We start from the raw sequence: 23,185 nt of genomic DNA, 5'->3' as shown, positions 1-23,185 counted from the left end.
ATAATATCTTATATTTTTTTTTGATATTATCTCCTTATTTACAAATATCTGACACCTAATAATTAACAAAATTTCGGTGTCAACAGATACATTAAATCTTCTATTATACTTTTTACCTAATTAGTACCTTAATATTTGTTTTTTAATTGAATTTTTTTCCAAAAAAAATAAAAATTAAAATAAAAATTAAAAACTAAGGACACACCAGAAGATGACACGTGTCATTGTTGGTGTGTCTTTTAGTATATATAGTTATTGATTGATTGATGATTAGGATACGAGGGAAAAAGTATACTTTTAAACAGTTCAATAGTACGGGTATATGGATTGAGAGTACAAGGGGCGAGTTAAAATTCTAGGTAACTGAAATTGGAAATGAAACAGTTAGGAATGGGTGGATCCAAATCGAAATTAGATTTGATAGTTTCAATTTTGGGTAATAATTAAGGAACTAGTTGACCAGTTGTAATTAAGGGCGAACAAAAATTCTAGGTACCCGGAATTAGAGCTTGAATGGTTAGGAACGATGCGTCCAAATTTGGAATTGACCCGATGGTTTCAATTTTGTGTAATAAATTAAGAAACCTGTTAAAACCGGTTCTAATTCCAAGTCTCAATTTTTTTCGACCTGATACGTTTGGGACCTGATTACCCAACATATATTAAACTAAATTTTTTTTTTTTTTTTAAAAAACGAAAATATGTTGAAGGCATATTGTTGGTAAAATAAATAAAATATATAATTAATACCTAACATAATTCAATTAGCTTAATTCCAATTCTGAATTTTAGGATCTAGTTCCAATCAATTATGAGTTTGATTTCTAAAATTTTAACAAAAGATGAAAATTTAGTTGTGACTTAGCATAAGAAAGACAACTTTTTTTTTGTTTGTGTGTTTCACCCGATTCACCATTTGAATTAATCCGGATTCGATAATCAGTTTTGAATGGTTAGGTTCCAATACCCTCTCAATTGTTACTGTGAAGGATCGAACACAAATTTTCTTTATCAAGTGTAGTACTAATCACCGCTATACCAACCGTAAATTGCGAATGGGTAAAGACAACTTCTTTTTTCGCAGTCAAAACACTCAAACTTAACTCACTTTAAATGTTTAAAAAAAAAAAAATCACTTTAAATGTGGAAAACTCGAAGGTCGAAACCAAAGAAAAATTAAATTCAAATAAAAATTCAGATTGCAGAAACAAAAATTCACCATCTCGAATTCACGATCATCTTCCCGGTGATACCTCTGCTCTCTTCAAAGTAATAGTTTTCTTTCACAAATTTCGTTTTTTATGTGTTAAATAATAATTTTTATGTTCTGAATTGTCAATTTTTTTTTGTTCAATCAATTTGTATATCTGTTTATTTTTTTTCAATCAATTTGTATAGAATTATTACTCAATTGTAAATTTGAAGGATTATTTCATATCACAGTCGGTTAATTGCCAACGAATTATGGGATAAAATCAATTGATATTTTTGGATTAGGGTTATTAATTACAAGTTAAATTTTTATTTTTTAAAAAAAATATTTGTTTCATGATTTCTCAGAATGTTTGTAAATTAGGGTTTTGTTTTGTGAAAGCTTATATCTTTATTGATCATTATAATTTAGTCTCATTACAAATTAAGTCGTATGTAGATTCATCATATATTGATTTTGTGGCCAAAATTAAATCAGCTCATATCAGATTTCATAGTGTAAAATAATTAATTTAACTGATCAGATTTTATAATGTGATTTCAAAATTAATTATATTAAATTAAATTTAATAATCCCTTCTATGCATAACTTTACTTTTGCATTTTCATGGTCTCCATGCCCTTGTTTGACCATAAAGATTTTTTGTGATGCCCTTGATTATTTATAAACTTTACATTGACATGAATTCGACAAGATAATGTTTTTGATAATATTTAAACCACCAATAATGAAGTGAAGGTATAATGTGATGTAATTGCCAATTTTCTAAAGATTTTTTTTATGAATAATCTTTGTTTATGTTCTGTTCTTATACATCATATGTCTTGGAAATTAAATCAACTAAAACGAGTACGTACTTTAGGTCAGTCGGAATTTTGTTTTCTTTTTTATTCTAGCTGCCTCTGGATGTTTTTGTATTAGCAGTATCAAGTATGGCTCATAGTGGATCCAAGAAAAAGAAGAGCCTTGAAACTCAAGTTGATATGCACTATACTAGATTCAAGAAAAGGAGGAGCCTTAACAATCAAGCTGATATTGATGATATTGATAAGATTAGTGATTTGCCGCGAGATGTGTTAACCAGAATTATGGAATGTTTGCCCCTCCGGGATGCTGCACGAATGTCTGTTGTTTCGCGTAAGTGGCAGGGCATTTGGACTTCAATCCCTAGTCTTGCTTTTGATGCTCACTTTTTTGCAAGGGTTCTTAGAAGAAGTGTACCTGAAACCCATCAATTTTGCAGCATTGTGAGTAAAATACTCTTTCAACATGAAGGTTCCATTCTCAAATTCACATTGTGGGTTCCTCCTGTAAAAACTTGTCCTGATGTTACTCAGTGGATATCCTTTCTTTCAAGATCCGGTCTTAGGGAGTTCGGCCTGTGTAACATGTACCATACGCCTCTTAAGTTGAGCTGGCATCTCTTTTCTTGTGATAGCTTGGAAACTTTGAATCTTTATAACTGCATATATAGTCCTCCTCCTAATTTTGGGGGCTTTCCGAGGCTGACGAGCCTGGAGCTTTGCAGAGTCAATATAGTGTGCTGGACACTCAAAGATGTAATTGGCAGTTGCCCTGTACTACAAAATCTAGTTTTAAAAAACTTTTCTGGTATGGAGGATAGGCATCTTATTATTGATGTTCCTCTCCTCAGAAACTTGGTTGTCGATGGTGCATTTGCTTCAATCGATGTTACAGTTTCTGAAAATCTTGTGTCAGCTTCCTTTGTTCTACAGAAAATGACAAAAAATTGTCCTGAGGAAGGGAATTCATATGATCTGATCAATTCTCTTGCAAATTCTAGTAAACTTGAATGGCTTTGTTTAGGTGGTCATTTTTGTAAGGTGAGTGGAAAATAAAATGGTGCTTGAATTGTTAATACCAAACCATATTCCTTATGTTCTAATCCTTCGATTAATTCGTGCTTCAAACATGTTATGGCTGCAGGTATTGTTTGAAAAGCAAAACCTTCCTAATACTTCTCCGAAATTGAAAAATTTGGAGTTGCTGTCCCTCCATCTGAATGATCTAGATGATTTTTCTTCTGCAATTAGCTCTATTCAGAGCTTTCCTAACATTGAAACGCTTGATATCTCTGTAAGTAAATTCTTTTTATGTCTAGTTCCTGTTAGCCTGTTAGGATCGCACTTTAAATTGTTGTATGATTCATTGATTCATATACAATCAAGATACCAAATGACTTTGCCAACATTGGTAATTCTATCTATATGATACATTGTACTGTAATAAATTTATTTTTTATTAAGTACAAGTATTGAAATTGTTTATTTCTATGGAGCATATTTCAAATTGCAAAATATGTACTGCAATATTATAAATGTGATTTGACTGTTTCTATCGTATACAGTTAATAACATAAGGTACTCATAGTTAATTATTCTCGTGAATCTCATTAGTTTTTTTCAAATTCTAACTTCTAAGTACATGTTATATTTATAGGTTAATACCAGCAAAAATCTGGATAATAATGTGCTAGTTTACGATCCTGACTTTATATTACATCACCTCCGTTGTGCAAAAATTGGAATTTGGAGTGCTTCCAGTACAGAGCTCAAGTTGATTGAGTTTTTGCTTGCGTGCTCTCCTGTGCTTGAGAAGTTATCGATATCATTGACTATGCCCCTGAAGCAGGGCTCTCACTCCAAGATGTCGACTCAGTTGAACAGGTTTCGTAGAGCATCACCAAAGGTGGAAGTCATCTGTCCAGAGCGTAAAGTCTTTCCAAAGAAATTACCTCATGGGCGCTATCAAGTATCATTCACTTCATCTCCGACTTCTCAACATATTAGTATAGATTCGTCGTCCTCTGACTACATTGAGTATTATTCAGATGCATCTTCTTGATCAGACTAGTTTGTGGTTTTGTATGTAATGATTTGGATAGTTTCGGGTTTAATATGTAGTGATTCTGCTTTTGTGATTTTGTATGTTTAGGGGATTTTTGTGATTTTGTAGGTGGCGAATTGGATTAGTTTGTGATCAGTATTCAGTGGTAATAATGTTCTGTATGTACTGTGTAATAAGTCTAATTAGTTTGTGAGTTTTTATGATTTGTACTCGTATCTCATAAATAATCAGAGATATAAGTATATAACGATCTCTTTCCGGTGGTTCTAGTGTTACTTGGTGTAATAATCGCTCTTTATTTGAATATTGCAAAAAATAACATGGGTAGTAATTAAAATTGGATTGCCATTTTGCATACGAATTTTTCCTTCTGGTCTTTTGCAGGATCTAGTGTTACTTGGTGTAATAATCGCTCTTTATTTGAATATTGCAAAAAATAATGGGGGTAGTAATTAAAATTGGATTGCCATTTTTGCATATGAATTTTTCCTTTGTCCCTAGTCCATTCTCCCTGTCCGCCATTTGCTTTTTTACAGCCTTTTATTCACATTTAAAACATAAACATCCCTAATTTTATATGCATAAAATTTTGAAATTGAAATAATAAGGCAAAAGCTCATATCTTCACTAGGGTAGGATTTGCTATTGTAGGTTCTCGACGACGCAAGACATTGGGGCTCGTGCTGCAGCTCATATCTTCACTACGGTAGGATTTGCTATAGCTAGAGGAGTGAGGGCTCAGATTGTAGCTCGGCTTCCCACTAATTTATTGTAGGTTGTATGACTTTTGTTTTTGAGATATAATAATAATAATAATAATAATAATAATAATAATAATAATAATAATTGATGGGTTAATTTTAAAGTTGTCATCATTGAAACGATTAATAGAATAAGGGAAAGTTTTAAGGGAGTAATAAGGTTAGACTGGTAAAAAAGATTAAGGCCCTGTTTGATTTGATGTAAAAGGTTTTCATAGAAAATGAATTTCCATTTTTTCTTATTTTCTTTTGTTTGGTTTGTTAAGGAGTGGAAAACAATTTTCAAGGGTGGAAAATTTCATCCTTAATGATGGAAAACATTTTCCTTCCAAAAACAAGGGAAGCTACATTTTCCTATTTCCTCCTTACCTCTTTTTTTACTTCCCTCTCATTCATCCTTACATTTCCACTCCTATTTTTTATTTTTCTTGGACTTTTCTTGTATGTGAACCCAAACAAAGAAAAACTAATTTACAATTGTGTTTTTTCTTGAAAATATGTTTTCCATGAAAACTAATTTTTCAATGAAAATGTGTTACATTAAACCAAATGGGCCTAAATGTAAAGGAAAATTCAAGTGAGAAATACACCACTTGACCACCACACTATTGCAGGCTTTGCAGCACTCTTTATTGACTCATTTCTCTCTCCTTCCCGCCAATTCTTCTGCATTTCTCCAGGTAATTTCTTTTCCCAATTTTTAACAATTTCCTCTAATTTTCTTATTATTTTATTAAATCATTCTTCATATGTTTTAGTAGTTTGTCAATGATCTTCGTTCAATTTGCCTATTTATGCATATGATCATTCCGATTTTTTTTAATTTTTAGTTTAATGAAGTTATTTTTTGGTAAATTTCTGGGTAAATATGGTGAATTACGAAGGAAATGTGAGCTCATTTCGATCATATGCATTGATTTTTGCTTTTTAGGGTTTAAGTTTTGATTTCTGTTTTACAAATTCGTTGTTGATGGAAATAAGCAATTTTCCTTTTATTAGGGATTTTGGTACTGTTATAATTTTGATTAATTAACATTTTATGATTGAAGATTTCTATTAAGTAAGGTCTAAGATGTTGCTGTAAACTTAATTAGTAAGTTTAAATAAAGCAATCATCAGAATTTTGTTAAGATGTGATGAGTTGTCTGGATATTCAATTTAATCTAGTTGTGGGTAGGTGTTCTTCGAATAATCTTGATTGCGATTCGTGACCACGGATTTTGATATTAATATGCCAGTGTTGATTTATGACTTAGCTCTATGAATCATATGGATGTAGGTGTTCTTCGAATAATCTTGCTTGTGATTTGTGACCACGGATTTTGATATTAATATGCCAGTGTTGATTTATGACTTAGCTCTATGAATCATATGGGTGTAGGTGTTCTTCGAATAATCTTGCTTGCGATTTGTGACCTCGGATTTTGATATTGATATGCCAGTGTTGATTTATGCCTTGGCACTATGAAGTATGAATCATATGGGTGTATGTTCTGTTCCGATTTACACTATTCCAATTTCCTGTAGTATGAATTGAACTATTAAACTATGGTTGTTTTCTCTGATTAAGTCCTGTAGTTGATTTTGAATGTTCAAATCTAGTAGGTAATGGACCATACCAGAATTAAGATCAAAAGAAGCAATAATGACACTGAAGCTGATATAATTAGTGATTTGCCGAGGGATGTGATACATGAAATTTGGGAACGCTTGCCTCTCCGTGATGCTGCTAGAATGTGTATTCTTTCACATAAGTGGCAAGACATTTGGACTTCAACCCCCCATCTTACTTTCGATGTTCACTTTTTTACTAGTGTGCTCAAAGAGGAAGTACACGAGGCTCTTAAGTTTTGCAGTATTGTAAGCAAAATTCTCTTTCAACATGAAGGTCCCATTCACAAGTTTTCATTGTTTGTTCCTTCTTTAAATGCCTGTCCAGATGTTGATCAGTGGATTTCCCATCTTTCAAGAAATGGTCTTAGAGATTTTAGCCTTTGGAATGCATGCATGGCGCCTCTTAAGTTGAGCTCGCGTCTTTTCTCCTGTGGTGACCTGGAAAAATTGAAGCTTCACTTCTGCATATTCAGGTCTCCTCTTAATTTCGAAGGCTTCCCAAAGCTGACAAGCCTTGAGCTTGACAGAGTTGTTTTAAGATACAAGACTTTCAAAGATCTAATTGGCAGTTGCCCAGTACTACAAAAATTAGTTTTAACAAACTTTACTGGTTTGGAGCACATGAACATTGTTATAGATATTCCCAAACTCAGATACCTGACTATTGATTGGGTATTCGGGTCACTTGATGTGAAATTTTGTGAGAATCTTGTGTCAGCTTCGTTTGGTATTCAGAAACTGGTCGGTGTTCACAAGGGGTTCTTAGGTGATCTGGCTAAAGTTCTTGCAAATTCAAGTAAACTCGAAAGGCTATGTTTTAGAGGTCACTTTTGTAGGGTAAGTGGTGCTTGGATAGCTGATAAAAAATTAAATCCATGATTTACTTTATCCTTACTGATTAGATTTTTCGAATATGTTATGGCTGCAGGTTTTGATTAATGCAGGCAGCATTCGTAATACCTTTGATAAACTGAAATATCTGGAATTGTTATCACTTCATTTCGATTCTCTGGATGACTTCTCTTCTGTGATTAGCTGCATTCAGAGCTTTCCTAACATTGAAACACTTAAAATCACTGTAAGTAACTCATATCTATGGTGGGATCTCTGTCTCCACCTATGTAGTTCACTCTGTAACTCAAAATTGGTTGAAATTTATGTTTAAGTTTCCAATTTGGGTATAAAGTAGATGTATGAATGTATCCATGTTTTTGGTAAAAAGTTTTGTCACATGTCTATTACCCTTGTCGGAGTGTTCAGGTTCTGAGATGGATTTTTGAGAATTTGTGATAAATGAAGATTCATAGAACCATAGAATTGATTCACTCTTGTGAATGTATCAACAAATAAGGCTAATACGTGAAGTTCTAGCTCTTTTACCATCGCAATTGTAGATTCTGGAATCTTAAAATTATGAATTTTTTTGTACTAAATTTATACGAAGTATTACTGAGTATAGTTGATAGTTCTAACATGTGAATTTCACAAAATACTTTTAGGTAATTTCAAGCACAAATCTTGCTGGAGGTTTAGTGGACTCCAAATTTGATTTCACATTACACCACCTCAGGTGTGCCAAAGTTGGAATTTTGAATGCTTTTACTACAGAGCTGAAGTTGATCGAGTTTTTACTTGCTTGCTCTCCTGTGCTTGAGCGATTATCTGTACATACACCCCTCCTCAAGAAGACTTCTCGGTCAAGGATGTTAATGCAATTAAATCGGTTTCGTAGAGCATCACGAATGGTGGAAGTCATTTGTCCAGAGAACACATTGCCAAAGAGATCTGTTCATGTTGCCATCTCACCTTCTACTTCAGATTCGTCTTCTGATTCTGCTTAAGAGACTAGTGACTGGTATTACTTAATTTACTTTCTTGTTTCGTAAGTAGCCAACACAGGAGTGAATGAATGATCCTTTGGTTGTTATACATAAGCCTTACAAGTATAGTTTATGGTTTGTGTCTCGTTGTTTCATTTCTTTTGCTTCTGGTTTCGCAGAAGAATTTGCTTCAATACATTACTCCCCTGATGTTATATTATCTGTAAATTAGGGTTTTGGAGGAATTGTCATTTAAGGGGAGCTTTTTGTAATTAATTGTTACACCAAGGAAATTGGCTAAATTTAGCTAGTATAGTACGAATGATTTTACTTTAAAATTTCATAACAGGTTTTTGTGGTGTTTTAAACAAGTCAGGGATTGTTGAAACGCATGATTCTGAAACAAATAATCTTCTGGTCATCCCCTCATATACTGATTGCCAATTTGCCAGTGTTTTGAGCCTGTCAATAGCACGGAAAATTGCCATTGCCAGGACATATTTCGAAGACTGGAATTGTTGGAGATGAGGCTAAGCATTGAAAAGAGGCTAACAGGGGAAGGAAATCATAGGAAAAGTAACAATGAGTGAAGAGCTCACTACATATTACATAATGTTATTGTTGCAATGCTTGAAACGTTACAGGACTTGTTGCCTGGTAACAAGTTATGTTGCAGGACTTGTTGCCTGGTAACAAGTTTATAGACAAGTAAGATAATATTTAGTTTTTTTCACATTATTTTTACCTATCTTATTAGTCTTAGACTAATCTAATATGAACTTATTAGCTTGTACTTTATATTCTTTGAACTTTTACATCCTTATCTTATCCTTCCTATCAACTTATACTTCAACTTATATTCTCTAAAATTATTATTATCTTATAGGACCTTATTTTCGTATTTGATGTTTTATAACCTCCATACATGTACTCTATGATATAAAAGTTGGATAAAACAAGAATTGACCAAACTTTTACCATGATATCTCATGGCTCATTGACAAATTTAACTAGTATCTTACCCTGTACTATTTAAATATAGTATCCCATAGTAACAAGTAGGATCGGAGAGAGTAAAATAGAAAACGAATACGGAGTACCAATCAAATACAGACACAATATTTTGAGACACTAAAAAAGGAATACACACAATATAGTTTAATAAGGTGCTAATACATAAATTTGAAAATAAGTAATTTTTTCACAAATTTCAAAAGGTTGTTCACATAGAGTTATTGGATGCCCATAGGCGATCCCAAAATGACATCCTGGTAGCTAGTTTGCAGTCCAAAAGATTCTAAGTCACTGGCTAGAGCTTTAATACAAATACGGGGAGGATGGACTCATGGAGTATCTAAATTACGACATTCCAAGGAGTAATAGTATTTTTCTCAGCATACAGTCGTGATTATTATCTCAGCATTTGGAGAAGCTCGAGGACATAGCATAGCCTCCAAGGAGAAACAGTATTTTACTTCAGATCCCATTTGAGAAGTGATCTCATTCAGCCCAATAGTCATTTCCTCCAGAACAGGAGACTGAGCTAGAATATATTGTATAAGCTGCAGCTCACTGCGCAACCCCAACATACCAAGGAGTTGCACTTTTCTGAGGCATTGAAAAATGTTAGAGCAATCAATCTGCACTGGCTGATCATCAGTCACTTCTGCAAATTGGGGAACCTAATTTTTCAAAATAGGCAATTTTATATGAGTTAGATTATGTTAGGAAAGATTAGGAGAATATTATTCATTGTTATCATATAAATTAGTTTCCTTAATTATAGCCTTAATTTACTCAAGATAATTCTTAGAATATCTTGTGATGTTATCTTAGGAAGCTATGTACTCTACATATATGATTTGAGATCAATGAGAACAACTCAAGCTTTGAGCCCTTACACTTTGACGTGGATACTCTGAAGATGTGTTTTGCTATCGTTAATGGCCCACGGATTCAGCAATTAAAATCCTCCATTGCTCGATGTGAGCAGTCCAAGACTATGTCCGTTGCTTCGTACTTTGGCAAATTGACTGCCTTATGGGAAGAATTGAACAACCACGAACCTATTATTGCTTGCTCTTGTTGTGATTAGTGTACTGCAGGTTCAACGCACGAGAAGCGTCGGGATACGGCTCGCTTACATGAGTTTTTAATGGGGTTGTGTACTGACTTCTATGCTCAGACTCGCACAAACATTCTTTCTCAAGATCCGTTGCCTACTCTTGATAGGGCGTATCAACTAGTCTCGCAGGACGAACGAATTCGTCTTTCCACTCCCGTTCCAAAGGAGCAGCCACCTGCTGCGGTGGGGTTCGCTCTTCGAACCAGCCAGGGAAAACTGAAGCCGGCAGCCTCCGAGGATAAACAAGACAAGTCCGGATTGCTCTGCTCCTATTGCAAGAAAACAGGACACCTTGTCTCTGGATGTTTCGAATTGAAAGGATTCCCGGAATGGTGGCCTAACCCCTCTAAGCGCGGCAAGGCTAGTGCTAGGAGACGTGGGCAGGCTCGAGCAAACGCTACCACTGCTGGGTCTGCGTCAAACAATACTGAGGGTACTGGCAGCGCTTCACAAACATTCACCGCAGACCAATGGAAAGCAATTGCTGGATTTATTGGTAATACAAAGGTTCCCGATGATCGATTGAATGGTGAGTTTGATAATGCTTTGTGGATTGTAAACACCGGTGCTTCTAGACACGTTACTTGTGACAAGTGGCTATTTGATACTCATCTAGTTTCTAATTGCCCGGTTGGTCTTCCGAATGGTAAAACCGTATATGCCACAAAGGAAGGCTTGGTTCGATTGTCTTCAAAAATTGTCCTCACACATGTGTTATTTGTTCTTGATTTACGTTGCAATTTAATTTCGGTATCACAATTAATTGATGACACAAATTACACTGCCCAATTTAATTCTAATATGTGTGCTATACAGGACCAGTCGAGGGAGCTGATTGGAACGAGTGTTAGGCGAGATGGACTGTTTTATTTCGAAGGAAGAGCATCGGTACAACATGTGGCTACGTCGGAGTCGTCTGCTTTGTTAGAACTGTGGCACAAGCGTATGGGTCACCCTTCGGAAAAAGTTGTTAAGCTTCTCACTCCTCTTTATAATTGTAAGGGTAGTTTAAATAAAGCATGTGAAGTGTGTTTTCGTGCTAAACACCCTAGAAATAGTTTTTCATTAAGTGAAAATAAAACTACTTGAATTTTTGAAAAAATACATTGTGATTTGTGGGGTTCTTATAGACATGCATCGTCTTGTGGTGCTCGTTATTTTTTGACAATAGTGGATGATTTCTCTCGTGCGGTTTGGATATATTTGCTTGTTGATAAAACTGAGGTGTTTCGTATGTTTATGTCATTCGTAGCAATGGTTGATAGACAATTCTCTCAAATAATTAAAATCGTTCAAAGTGATAATGGCACTGAATTTAATTGTTTGCGTGATTTTTTCAATGCAACTGGCATATTATTTCAAACCTCATGTGTTGGCACTCCGCAACAAATGGTAGAGTTGAGAGAAAACATAAACACATTCTCAATGTAGGGAGAGCTTTGCGATTTCAGGCAAATTTGCCGATTTATTTTTGGGGGGAGAGTGTTTTAGCTGCTGCCCATTTAATTAATCGCACCCCCTCTCCTCTTTTGCAAAATAAAACCCCCTATGAAATTTTGTTTGGTACTTCTCCCTCTTACACTACTATCCGTACCTTTGGGTGTCTTTGTTTTGCACATAATCAAAAAACTAATGGAGACAAATTTGCAAGTCGGAGTCGCAAATGTGTATTTGTGGGGTATCCTTTTGGGAAGAAAGGTTGGAATTTATTTGATCTTGACTCGAAAGAATTTTTCGTATCACGGGATGTAAAATTTTTTGAAGATGTTTTTTCCGTTTCATGATCCGGTTTCTTCAAATATTGTCCCTGAAAATATAGTGCCGATACACAAAAATGTGGACTTTGACTTTGTTGATGTGACCTTGGACGATAATTTTGGGTTGGAGTATAGTGTGGGCAATGATTTTTTCCAGCAGCATAGTGACCAACGCACACAGCAACAAGGGGCAGAGGATATCGCAGGTAGCCCGCGGCTCGACCCTGCAGGCCGCAAGGAGGGTGCGGAGCCCGCTGCCAGCTCCTACAGCCAGGCAGAGGAGTGCGCAACCGACCCGCGGTAGGCACCTGTAGGCTGCGGGGAGGGTGCATCCCCTACTGCCGAGCAGGCAGTCGCAACACAGCAGCTAGCAGACCCTAATCAGCCGCCCACAGCCAAGGTTCAGCATCCCCTTGAAGATTTAGGCCGGGGTATGAGACAAAAATTCCCCAATGTCAAACACCGAGACTTTGTTACGCATACGGTTATCACAAACAGTCCATCTCCATCTCTCTCTCCTAACACTCCGTCTCCAAAGCATCCCTCAGGTACTCCTTATCCTATAGTGCATCATATTAATTGTGACAGTTTTTCTCCATATTACCGAAATTTTATTGCAGCTATTACTTCTGGCAAAGAGCCAAGGTCTTTTAAGGAGGCTATGAAAGATGCAGGTTGGAGAACATCAATGCAAAATGAAATTCAGGCTCTTGAAAAAAATGGCACATGGACAATGGAGAATCTTCCACCTGACAAACGAGCTTTAGGGAGTCAATGGGTGTACAAGATCAAATATAATTCTGATGGAAGTATTGAACGTTTGAAATCCAGATTGGTCGTCTTTGGAAATCATCAAAAGGAGGGCATTGACTACACCGAAACATTTGCACTTGTGGCTAAAATGGTCACATGGTCACTGTTCGTGCTTTTCTTGCTATTGCAGCTTCTAAAAATTGGGAGCTTCATCAGATGGACGTTCACAATGCTTTCCTTCATGGTGATCTTGAAGAGGAGGTCTACATGAAACTCCCTCCAGGTTTTGAGTCATCACACCCTAATAAGGTATGTCGCCTTAGAAAATCCCTATATGGCCTAAAACAGGCTCCTCGATGTTGGTTTGCCAAACTTACTTCTGCATTGAAGGCATATGGTTTCGTTCAGTCATACTCAGATTATTCTTTGTTTACTTGCACCAATTGTCGCACACAAATTAATGTGCTTGTGTATGTTGATGATTTAATTATTTCTGGGAATAATTCCGCTGCTCTAAGGGCATTCAAGGCATATCTCAGTGACTGTTTTCATATGAAAGATCTTGGTACTCTGAAATACTTTTTGGGCATAGAGGTTGCCCGTAGTTCTTCTGGTTTATTTTTGTGTCATTTTTGTGTCAGAGAAAATATACTCTTGACATTATTTCAGAGGCAGGATTATTAGGTTCTAAGCCCGCCGACTTTCCTATGGTACAAAACCACAAGTTTGGTCTAGCTAGTGGTCCCGTACTTTATGATCCTGAATCTTATCGCAGACTTGTCGGCAGGTTGATCTACCTTGCAGTCACTAGGCCGGATTTAGCTTATTCGGTCTATATTTTATCTCAGTTCATGCAGGAACCAAAAAAAGAACACTGGGAAGCAGCTCTACGAGTTGTTAGGTATCTCAAAGGTACTCCGGGTCAAGGGATTTTGTTACGATCTGAAAGTGAACTCACTCTGCAGGGTTGGTGTGATTCAGACTGGGCTGCATGCCCCTTAACCCGAAAATCTTTCACAGGATGGCTGGTGTTTCTAGGCCTCTCACCTATCTCTTGGAAGACTAAAAAGCAACCAATTGTTGCTACTAGTTCGGCAGATGCAGAGTATCGTTCCATGTATTCCATCACTTGTGAATTAAAGTGGTTGAAGGGTCTTCTTTCAAGCTTGGGTGTCCATCATCCCAAAGCTATTCAATTGTTCTGCGATAGTCAGTCTGCTTTGCACATTGCAAAAAACCCGGTGTTTCACGAACGAACAAAGCATATTGAAGTTGACTGTCACTTTGTTCGAGATGCTATTATAGACGGGCTCATTGATCCCTCCTATGTTCCTACTCATGTCCAATTGGCTGATATCTTCACCAAAGCATTGGGCAAATCTCAATTTGAACATCTTCTTCCCAAGTTGGGCGTCTTCACTCCACCCGCTCCAACTTGAGGGGGGGGGGGGTGTTAGGAAAGATTAGGAGAATATTATTCATTGTTATCATATAAATTAGTTTCCTTAATTATAGCCTTAATTTACTCAAGATAATTCTTAGAATATCTTGTGATGTTATCTTAGGAAGCTATGTACTCTACATATATGATTTGAGATCAATGAGAACAACTCAAGCTTTGAGCCCTTACACTTTGACAGATTAACTTGAAAAGACAGAATAAAGTATGCTAATGAGTTAGATTAACTTGAAAAGACAAGTATAGAAATTAGGTTGCTGGAACAAACTTACTTGAATGGATAGTTTCTCCAACCGTGGGGAGCTAGCAAGCAAGCAAAGAACAAAAGACATGTGGGCTTGCTCATACAGTCGTACATATGCCAAAATCAAAGTTCGTAACCGTCCCAATCCTTTTGGAAATTTTTTTGGGGGTTTATAGTGATAGGTTGACTGCAATTAGCAAATCCAAAAATCAACAAAACTGAATGAGCGACTTAGCTGCTATAAGTTGAAACATCAAATACAGTTTACTTACCAGCCAAAAACTGTCGTTTAGAACGAGAACCTCAACGTTGGCCAAACAATCGAAAATATCATCCAGGCAGCCATAATTCCTCAACCAAATTTCCAGGACTACTGTGTTAATAACCCTAGTATCTTCCAAGAATAGACTATAAATGAAGCCCCTCACTCTCAAATTCCTAAGTTTTGGAGCATGAATTGTCAAATCCATCTCTTCATTAATCACTAGATGGAGGGTCTTAAGTTGTGGGCATCTTGATATAAGAGTTTCCAACTCTTCATTATTTTTAGAGGAGTCACGAAAATAGTAGCCTCCCAATTTAAGATAAACAAGGCATGGAAAGCCCGTAAAAGTTGGTGGAACATAGAGGAGTTTGCATCCGGTAATAGTCAAACGTGTTAAGCTCGAACAAGTGAACAAACATGTAGGCAAATTCATTTGAAAACCCAAAAAATAATCAAGAGTGAGTTCTTTGAGATCACTAGCACAAACATATCTTACCCACGTGTATATTTCTCCTACGAACCAAAAGGGAATATAAAGCACAAACTTAGTTATCGGTCCATCATGACTAAGAAGTATATTGTTGACAGCAGTTGAGTATGTCAATGAAATACTTCTTAACAGCTTCTTCTAGTCGTAAACATTCTAGGATTTTATGTGTCAAATCTAGTGGCAAGTTGCTGATTCGATCAGCTTCTTCCATTCCACAGCTTCGCTTGTTTATAGCAGCTCCAATGGCAAACATACGTACTATCAACTACTATAAGAAATGAATGACAATAAAGATTAGCAATGAGAACTCAACAGGAGGATGAGGAAGTGGGATGTGAATGTATAAATAATATTAGAGCTGTACAAACTTGGAGGTGGGAAAACAAGATTTAATTTCAAGTGAAGTCTTATTTTATTTTATGTTTATTTATTTTTTTGGAAAGAAAACGTTAGGCAGGCATTATACTAAGTCAATTGAAGTTCCGCCAAAGTTATTATAAATCTTTGGGGAACATTATTCTCAAAACTTATTCTCAAAACATACATATATTAGCTCATATCATCAACATCTCCTCAAATATAAATGGGTAATTTGAAGTGAAGTTGATAATTCATGTAGGGAATATTTTCAAATTTTATTAGTGTTAATGGTATTATCATTATATCCATAGAAACACAATTCCCATTGACTCATACTTGCCTTGAAAATGTGTGATCAAAGTTCAGTTCCTAAGCCTAAGTATAGTCAGATAGTCACATTGTTCCAACGACTTCGTTCTTGGCTAGTGGCTATACTTGGAAATTACAACATGGGCATGTTTAGCTCACCATAATTTTCCTTATCTTATTAAAACTTATTTTTTTAAATCAGGTCTCGGAAAAAATATACAAAGTTGGATCTTGTTAGATTCATAATAATGTACTCCCTCCGTCCCCTTCTGATAGTCCTTTATGGGCATTTTTCACGGGAATTAATAAACACAAATAAGAATAGTAAAAGTACATTGGAAAAGTAAATTGACATTGGATGTGCAAAAAAGTAGAGAGAGAAAGTAATAAAAGTATATGCAAAAACAAAATTTATATAGAAAATTTAAATTTGTACAAATATTGTTGCAAATTGGAGGGAATTTTGGTAAAAAAATTAATATTAATGGTTGTTGGAAAAAGCAAATGGGGTGAACATTTTGGGACTAAAATTTGCCAGTAAGGAACTATCAAAAGGAGACGGAGGGAGTATAATTTATTAATATGTAATTATCATAATCTTTTCCCTACAAATTAAAACAACTTTAGCAATAAAAACGCACATAAACGATAAAACTTATAATTATTATTTTATGTACTACAAATAGAAACAACAAAAGAAAAATATTAAAATTGAAACTCATTAGAAAAAAAACAAATAAAAAACAGTCGTATGATTTTAGAAACATTGGCAATCAATCTCATAATCGTAGTTGAGTCCTTACATTACCAAATAATATTCGCGATCCAAAAATTTTAGAAAACAAGGGTGCTAAAAATAACAAATTGGCAATCAATCCATAATCATGGTTGAGTTCTTACATATAGGAATAGTGAAAATTGAAGAGAAATTGAGATATTGAAAAACAATGGAAGGAGATTAAATTATTTATAGGCAAAACCAAACTTGAAAAATAAATTTTGAAGGCTGAAAAGTTGTTTATGTAGCAATTGGTGGTATTTGAAGAAGGAGAACAAAAAGTATGTGGAAAATGAAAATTTTATGAGCGGCCAACCACACAAAAAACGCGCTAAAAAAAAATTGGAAATATTAATTCCATAGTTGCATTAAGCACTTAAGCAGAAATTAGATCATGGCAAATGAACGCAACATTCATATACATCATAGTCTAGGACTACACACAAAATCCTAGAAAATCATTTGAAAAAACCAATTAAGAAACTAAACACTCATTAGTCATTACCGTAAAGCTAGCTCATTTTCCCCAACTCAATCAAACAAGTTGATACCAGCTTTAAATTAACACTATAATAAACAAAATTAACCATCAATTTTACAAATTTTAAGAGGGAAAAAAAAAAAAAAAAACCCTTGAATTCTACCAACAAACAGTAATTAAAAGCAACACCAAATTATAAAATCACAAGAATCTCTTATCTTTCACTAGAAGAACAAAAGTTATAAATTAATATCAATAGTAGCTGTAAATGTGAGAGAACTTCTTAATAAAGTAAATCATCGTCACATGCATTAAGTTGGATAAAAAGGAAAAATAAACAATCACTCAAAATAAATAACCTAGAATAAAAATTAGTTCAATCTCCCATTAAAGCAATTCAAAGGGAAATTAAAAGTTTATGTCATACCCAGAGAAGTAGTGCTTGAAATCGGCAAAATCGAGCATGAGAGAGATGGAAATCGGTTGATAAACTTGTAGCAAATTAATAACGAGGTACAACCGACGAAATTAGCAACCAAGGCGAAGACAGAGAAGCACCAAATAAACTTCACCAAGAGTAATGAATAATAAAGTGGGGGAGACTTGCTAGAACTTAGAAATGTAAATTGTGGAATGCACCTTTTATAGACTGAGTGAAAGAATTACGGAGTACAACTTTTATAAATACTTTTTTTAAAATAAAATTCGGGTGTATAATAATAATCGTGCATTTGAAAATTGCTTTAAAATACTTTCTCCGTTCCTTATTGGTAATCCCTTATGGTCAATTATTAGTCCTAAAATGATGATCTCATTTGCTTTTTTTAAGTACCATTAATATTATTTATTATCAAAATTTCTTCCAATTTACAACAATATTTGTGCAAATTTAATTTTATCATGTAAATTTTGTTTTTCCATGTATATTTATTGCTTGTTTTTTCTACTTTTTTGCGTACTCAATGTAAATTTATATTTCCAATGTACTTATACTACTGCTTATTTATGTTTATTAATTCCCTTGAAAATTGTTCATAAGGGACTGTTATTGAGGGATAGAGGGAGTAATTTAAAAGTTACTCTTTTCGTGTTTTCATAAGTGTACACTAATCAAATGCGCTCGTATTTTTAATATTTTATAACCAAAATTGGCCTCAACACCTTGAACTATGGTTTGAATGCAACAAACACTCTGAACTTTGACTAACAGTTGAAACATCACCAACTATTAATTTGGGTGTAATGCGTGACATTAGTGCATGGTTTTTTTTTTTTTTTTTGGCACTATATAAACTGAGATAATTTAAATAAACGGATATTTCATCAAATGCCACTGAGTAATTTAAAAATTCACCAAATGCCATCGGACTTTTCAGAATTCACCAAATGCCACTGTATTTTTAAAAAATTCACCGAGTGCCATTAATGACTAACGACAGTTAACTCCGTTAGTCATTAAGGCTAATTATGCCACGTGGTGGCTTATGAGTGGTTGCTTATTAAATTAGTAAATTAATTACTTAATAAAAAACTTTTTAAAAAAAAAACAGCCACCATGACCCAGCCCCAACCACCGTCTGTCACTGCCACCACCATATCTCCGCCTCCAGCCAGTTCCCACCGCGGCGCAACCCAGCCTAGCTAACCCACGCCGACGACCGCACTGGCGACGACGCAACCCAGCCTAGCCAACCCACGCCGACGACGCAACCCAGCCTAGCCAACCCACGCCGACGACGCAACCCAGCCGCGATTCACAAACTCTCTTTCTCCCTCGACAATCCCTCCCCTCCCCACCGCCGATGACCAAACTCCCCCCCCCCCACCGCCGATGACCAAACTCCCCCCCCCACCGCCGGATCCCTTAATTAAAACCCCAAAATCGAAATCTAGGGTTTCGACACCTTAAACCCCCAATATCGATTTCTCATAATTCGAAGCCCCTTCCCCGCTCCGGCGAACCCAAACCAGCCCTTCCCCTCCCATCTCCACCCCCCTGAACCACCTCACTTAAAACCCAAAATCGAAAACCTTAAAATTGGAATTTAGGGTTTCGATTTTGGAGATTTCAATTTTGGGGTTTTAGGGTGTTGAGGATGGTGGTTTAAGGGGGGGAAGTGGATGGAGATGGTAGGGGTAGGGGGAAGGGTGGCCGCCGACACCAAAGAGGATGTTGGTCGTCGGTGGGGGTGGGGGCAAGGGGTTGGGCTGGCGTAGGGGCGGTGGTGCCGTGGTGCGGTGGGAAGAGTGGCTAGGGTTTTTTTTTTTTGTTTCCGATTTAATTTTTTTTTGTTTTTTTTTTTGAAAACTTCTGATTTTAATTTTTTTTGATAAATAAAATAATAATAATAAAGTGAACCAATTAGAATACACCACGTGGCATAATTAGCCTTAATGATTAACGGAGTTAACTGCCGTTAGTCATTAATGGCATTCGGTGAATTTTTTAAAAACTCAGTGGCATTTGGTGAATTCTGAAAAGTCCGATGGCATTTGGTGAATTTTTAAATTACTCAGTGGCATTTGATGAAATATCCGTTAAATAAATAAAGTGTGATTGATGGCACACATTGCGCTCAAATCTATAGTTAGTGGTGTTCTAGCTACTAGTTAAAGTTCAAGATATTGGCTGCACCCAAACTATATTTTAGGGTGTTGATTCCAATTTTTCCATTTTTTTATATCATATATTTCTCCTTTTATAGTCACACCCAAACTCATTACTACTTTTTTTTTATTATTTATTTTCTCTTAAATTTCTTACTTTTTAATAAATTATTAATTAATTCTGTTACCTTTTTTTTATTATAATTTTTTAATACACCCACTACTCCATTTACCTCTTATTTTATTTAAGTCAATTAATTTGTATAAATGTGTCAATTAATAAAGTGTAACCCTTTTTAAAATACAAAGGGAGTTTATTAAATTCTTTTCCATATCACTTAATTTTTCTCACTCTAGGGGAGGTGGGGGGGGGGGGGCGCTTGGGTTGAGAATATTAAATCAAGGGGTAATAAAAGTCAAATCAAGTAAAATTAAAGTAAACATAGGAGAAGGAGAACTAGTGCTGATGTGATTGTAAGAAGATTTATATAGTGATGGTGTAGTGATGGGTGAAAAAAGGGAATTATTACCTTTATTTTGGGTGTAATAGGTTACATTAGGGGGGTGGAGTGGATAACCTATTATCCTCATTTTGAAGGTAATTATTCCTCCACTTCTCTCTTCTCCTTATGACACTACAACCTTAATTCACTCATAAACACCTTGTCTCCTTACAATAATACCGCTAATCAACTACTCTGTATAATTTACCTACTTTAACTTTTATTACTCCTTTAAGGGCCTATTCTTTTACGTTGAAATTTAGCTCAGTTCAGTCCAGTTTAGTTCATCTCGGCTCAGTTCAGTTCAGCTCAGCTCAGTTCACTTCACTTCAGCTCCTAATTTCCTTCTCTTACAAAATATTCATTTCAGTTCAACTCAATTCAATTCAGTTCAGTTCATTTTAGTTCAGCTGAGTTCAGTTAATGAGAACATGCCCTAATTTATTACCCACATTTTAAGAGAGGTTATCGGAAGCAAGAAGTGAATTTGTTAGAATAGATAGAGTTATTTCTTGCACGTTCCCAAGAACGCTCAGAGCTTCCGCTACATGCATTGATCATTCTCTCTTTTCAGTAGTAGGGAGGGGCTCAATACTCCTACGTTACATTTCTATTCTGACCAACCAAAGGGCTGGATTTGTCTCTGTTATCAAAGAGATTTTTTGCTTGTTTGATTAAATTTCAAAAAAGAAAGTTGAAACTCCGAGTTTGCTTGCTTTCACCTTCTTAATTGCATTATTCCTTCACATTCCACGTTCTTGTCTTTTAGTTTCTTCTTTAAAAGCCTTAAAGTCCTTAAAGTCTTTATCCTTTATTTTCTTTATTCCCTTCAATATGTCTTTTTGTATGGGAATTGTGCTGAACGCCTCTAACTATCAAACCCAAGAGCACCTTATTAATTGGCAATTACGAATTCAGAAAAAATATTTAACGGGGTCAAAATACATTTGATTAATTTTAATGGGGTCAAAGTAGGTAATTTTTATGAAAAAAAACTCAATTTTAAAGTCATTACCTCATTGGACATTTTGTTGGCGACTATCCACCAAACCTTATCCTCATTCGAGGGTTGGTAAACACTCAATGGGTCACTAGAGGGGAAATTAAAAGCACTTAACTGATCATAACCAAGAGCGCTATGCTTGTTACACGTTATAAAAATGACCAATTTTACTCCAGCAAAATAGGAATACACTACTCCCTCCGTCCTTAAATTACATTCCTATTTCTCTCTATTATGTGAGGAATAAATGCTAGAAGTACATATGAATATAATTTAAGGACGGATGGAGTATTAAATTTTACACAAGTGTTAGTGGACCAACTCAACCAAAAGCTTAAGTTGATGGTTGAGGCCCAGGAATATGTTTTATACTCTATCACTCCCCCTCACACGAGAGCCCGTTTGGGCTAGAAGTGTGGATGCAGCATGGGCCCTCCTCATACCCAGCGCTTAATATTCTACTTGAAAGTGGGGGTGAATGAGATTCGAACCCGTGACCTTTGTGTAACGCTGGCTCTGATACCATGTTAGTTGATCAACTCAACCAAAAGCTTAAGTTGATGGTTGAGGCCCAGGAATATGTTTTATACTTTATCAACAAGTATTATGTAGGCTATGTAGGGATTGAACCTACACCATGTACATACACTATAATACTATATATAATATATTGTTCTACCATTGAGCTAATAGTGTTGAAGTAAGACATACGTTTTTCATTTCTATCATAACAAATGGCCATACAATCACATATTTAAGGCAATTGACCTAGTATTCTCATAGGGAGAAGGGGAGAGATACCGTTCCTTGACTGTGTTCCCATCAAGGCATCAATATGCTTGGTAGTAGTTTTAATAGTCATTTCCTTACCTCTTCTACTAGCACAAAGATATTAACAATATAATAATAGCTCAATACACTTTACATGCAAAATATTATATTAATGAGTAATTCTAACATGTTTAATTTAATTATTTTAAACATGAATTGCTTTTGTTCTTATTTACAAAAATTACCCTTCAAGTGCTTAATGTCAGCCCTAAAAAGGTCATTCTAGATACATGCTATCAAATTATGCAAGACAAATCATAATGTTGAAGCTTAAGAGTTTTGATGATGATGAACACAAAGAGCAAACTTCAACTAATAAGATTTCTCTAAATGTTGTAAATAGAACATGTGAAGTAGACTTTGGAAGTGGAAGAGTAACCTGCCTATGAAGACTCAAGGAGACTTCAAGGAAAGTTAAACAAATAGAAGAAGAGTTTCTCAGTGGAACTAACTGAGTTCCCTAACATAAACATTAAGACAGCAAGTTCAGAAGCATAACTTGGCCTGCGTTGAAGACAACAAGCAAGTTCCACCTGCGAAGTTCCAGTAAGGTACTTGAGAAGTGAAGACAGTAGGAACTTAATCCTGGACTGCGTGAAGCCCAAGTATCCTAACCTACAGCTTTTGACAAAACAATATAAGTTATTTTAAGTTTATAATTTTAAAGATTGTTGTAAATATGTTAGGTTAGTTTATGCATGGAATTTATTAGAAGCTTGGCAAGCTTATAAAAGGAAAGTATATAAAAGATAAAGTTTCAGTTTATGAAAAGATTTTCTAAAAGATTTTATTTTATAAAATCCGATTTTTAAAACATATTATTCTTTTCATAAATCTATCTTTAATAAGTTTTTCAAAATTTTTTTTTTCACAAAAGATTTACAAAAAAACATGTTTTATGAAATTGGAGGTTTTGATAAAGTCTATCTTTTGAAAAACCTACT

General features: G+C 35.2%; 2 protein-coding genes across 3 annotated transcripts; both read left to right on the top strand.

The window, feature by feature from the left end:
- Positions 1 to 920: 920 nt before the first annotated feature.
- Positions 921 to 4,449, top strand: LOC110720775 (F-box/FBD/LRR-repeat protein At1g13570-like). 2 transcript variants are annotated; one of them, XM_021899822.1, is made up of 4 exons: positions 921 to 1,269; positions 2,138 to 3,057; positions 3,161 to 3,310; positions 3,674 to 4,449. In XM_021899822.1, exons 2-4 carry the CDS (start codon positions 2,146 to 2,148, stop codon positions 4,076 to 4,078), a joined length of 1,467 nt encoding a protein of 488 aa, XP_021755514.1. In that variant the 5' UTR covers positions 921 to 1,269; positions 2,138 to 2,145; the 3' UTR covers positions 4,079 to 4,449. The 2 variants fall into 2 exon arrangements, with proteins under 2 accessions (XP_021755514.1, XP_021755508.1); XM_021899816.1 differs by having other exon boundaries at positions 921 to 3,057.
- A 2,001-nt stretch (positions 4,450 to 6,450) lies between these two features.
- Positions 6,451 to 8,668, top strand: LOC110695014 (F-box/FBD/LRR-repeat protein At1g13570-like). The gene is made up of 3 exons (XM_021872227.1): positions 6,451 to 7,293; positions 7,385 to 7,534; positions 7,956 to 8,668. Exons 1-3 carry the CDS (start codon positions 6,451 to 6,453, stop codon positions 8,295 to 8,297), a joined length of 1,335 nt encoding a protein of 444 aa, XP_021727919.1. The 3' UTR covers positions 8,298 to 8,668.
- The last annotated feature ends 14,517 nt before the right edge of the window (positions 8,669 to 23,185 follow it).

The sequence above is a fragment of the Chenopodium quinoa genome, unplaced genomic scaffold (assembly GCF_001683475.1).
Source record: "Chenopodium quinoa cultivar QQ74 unplaced genomic scaffold, ASM168347v1, whole genome shotgun sequence".
NCBI classification, from domain to species: Eukaryota; Viridiplantae; Streptophyta; class Magnoliopsida; order Caryophyllales; family Amaranthaceae; genus Chenopodium; species Chenopodium quinoa.
This window is presented reverse-complemented; position numbering and strand designations above follow the sequence as displayed.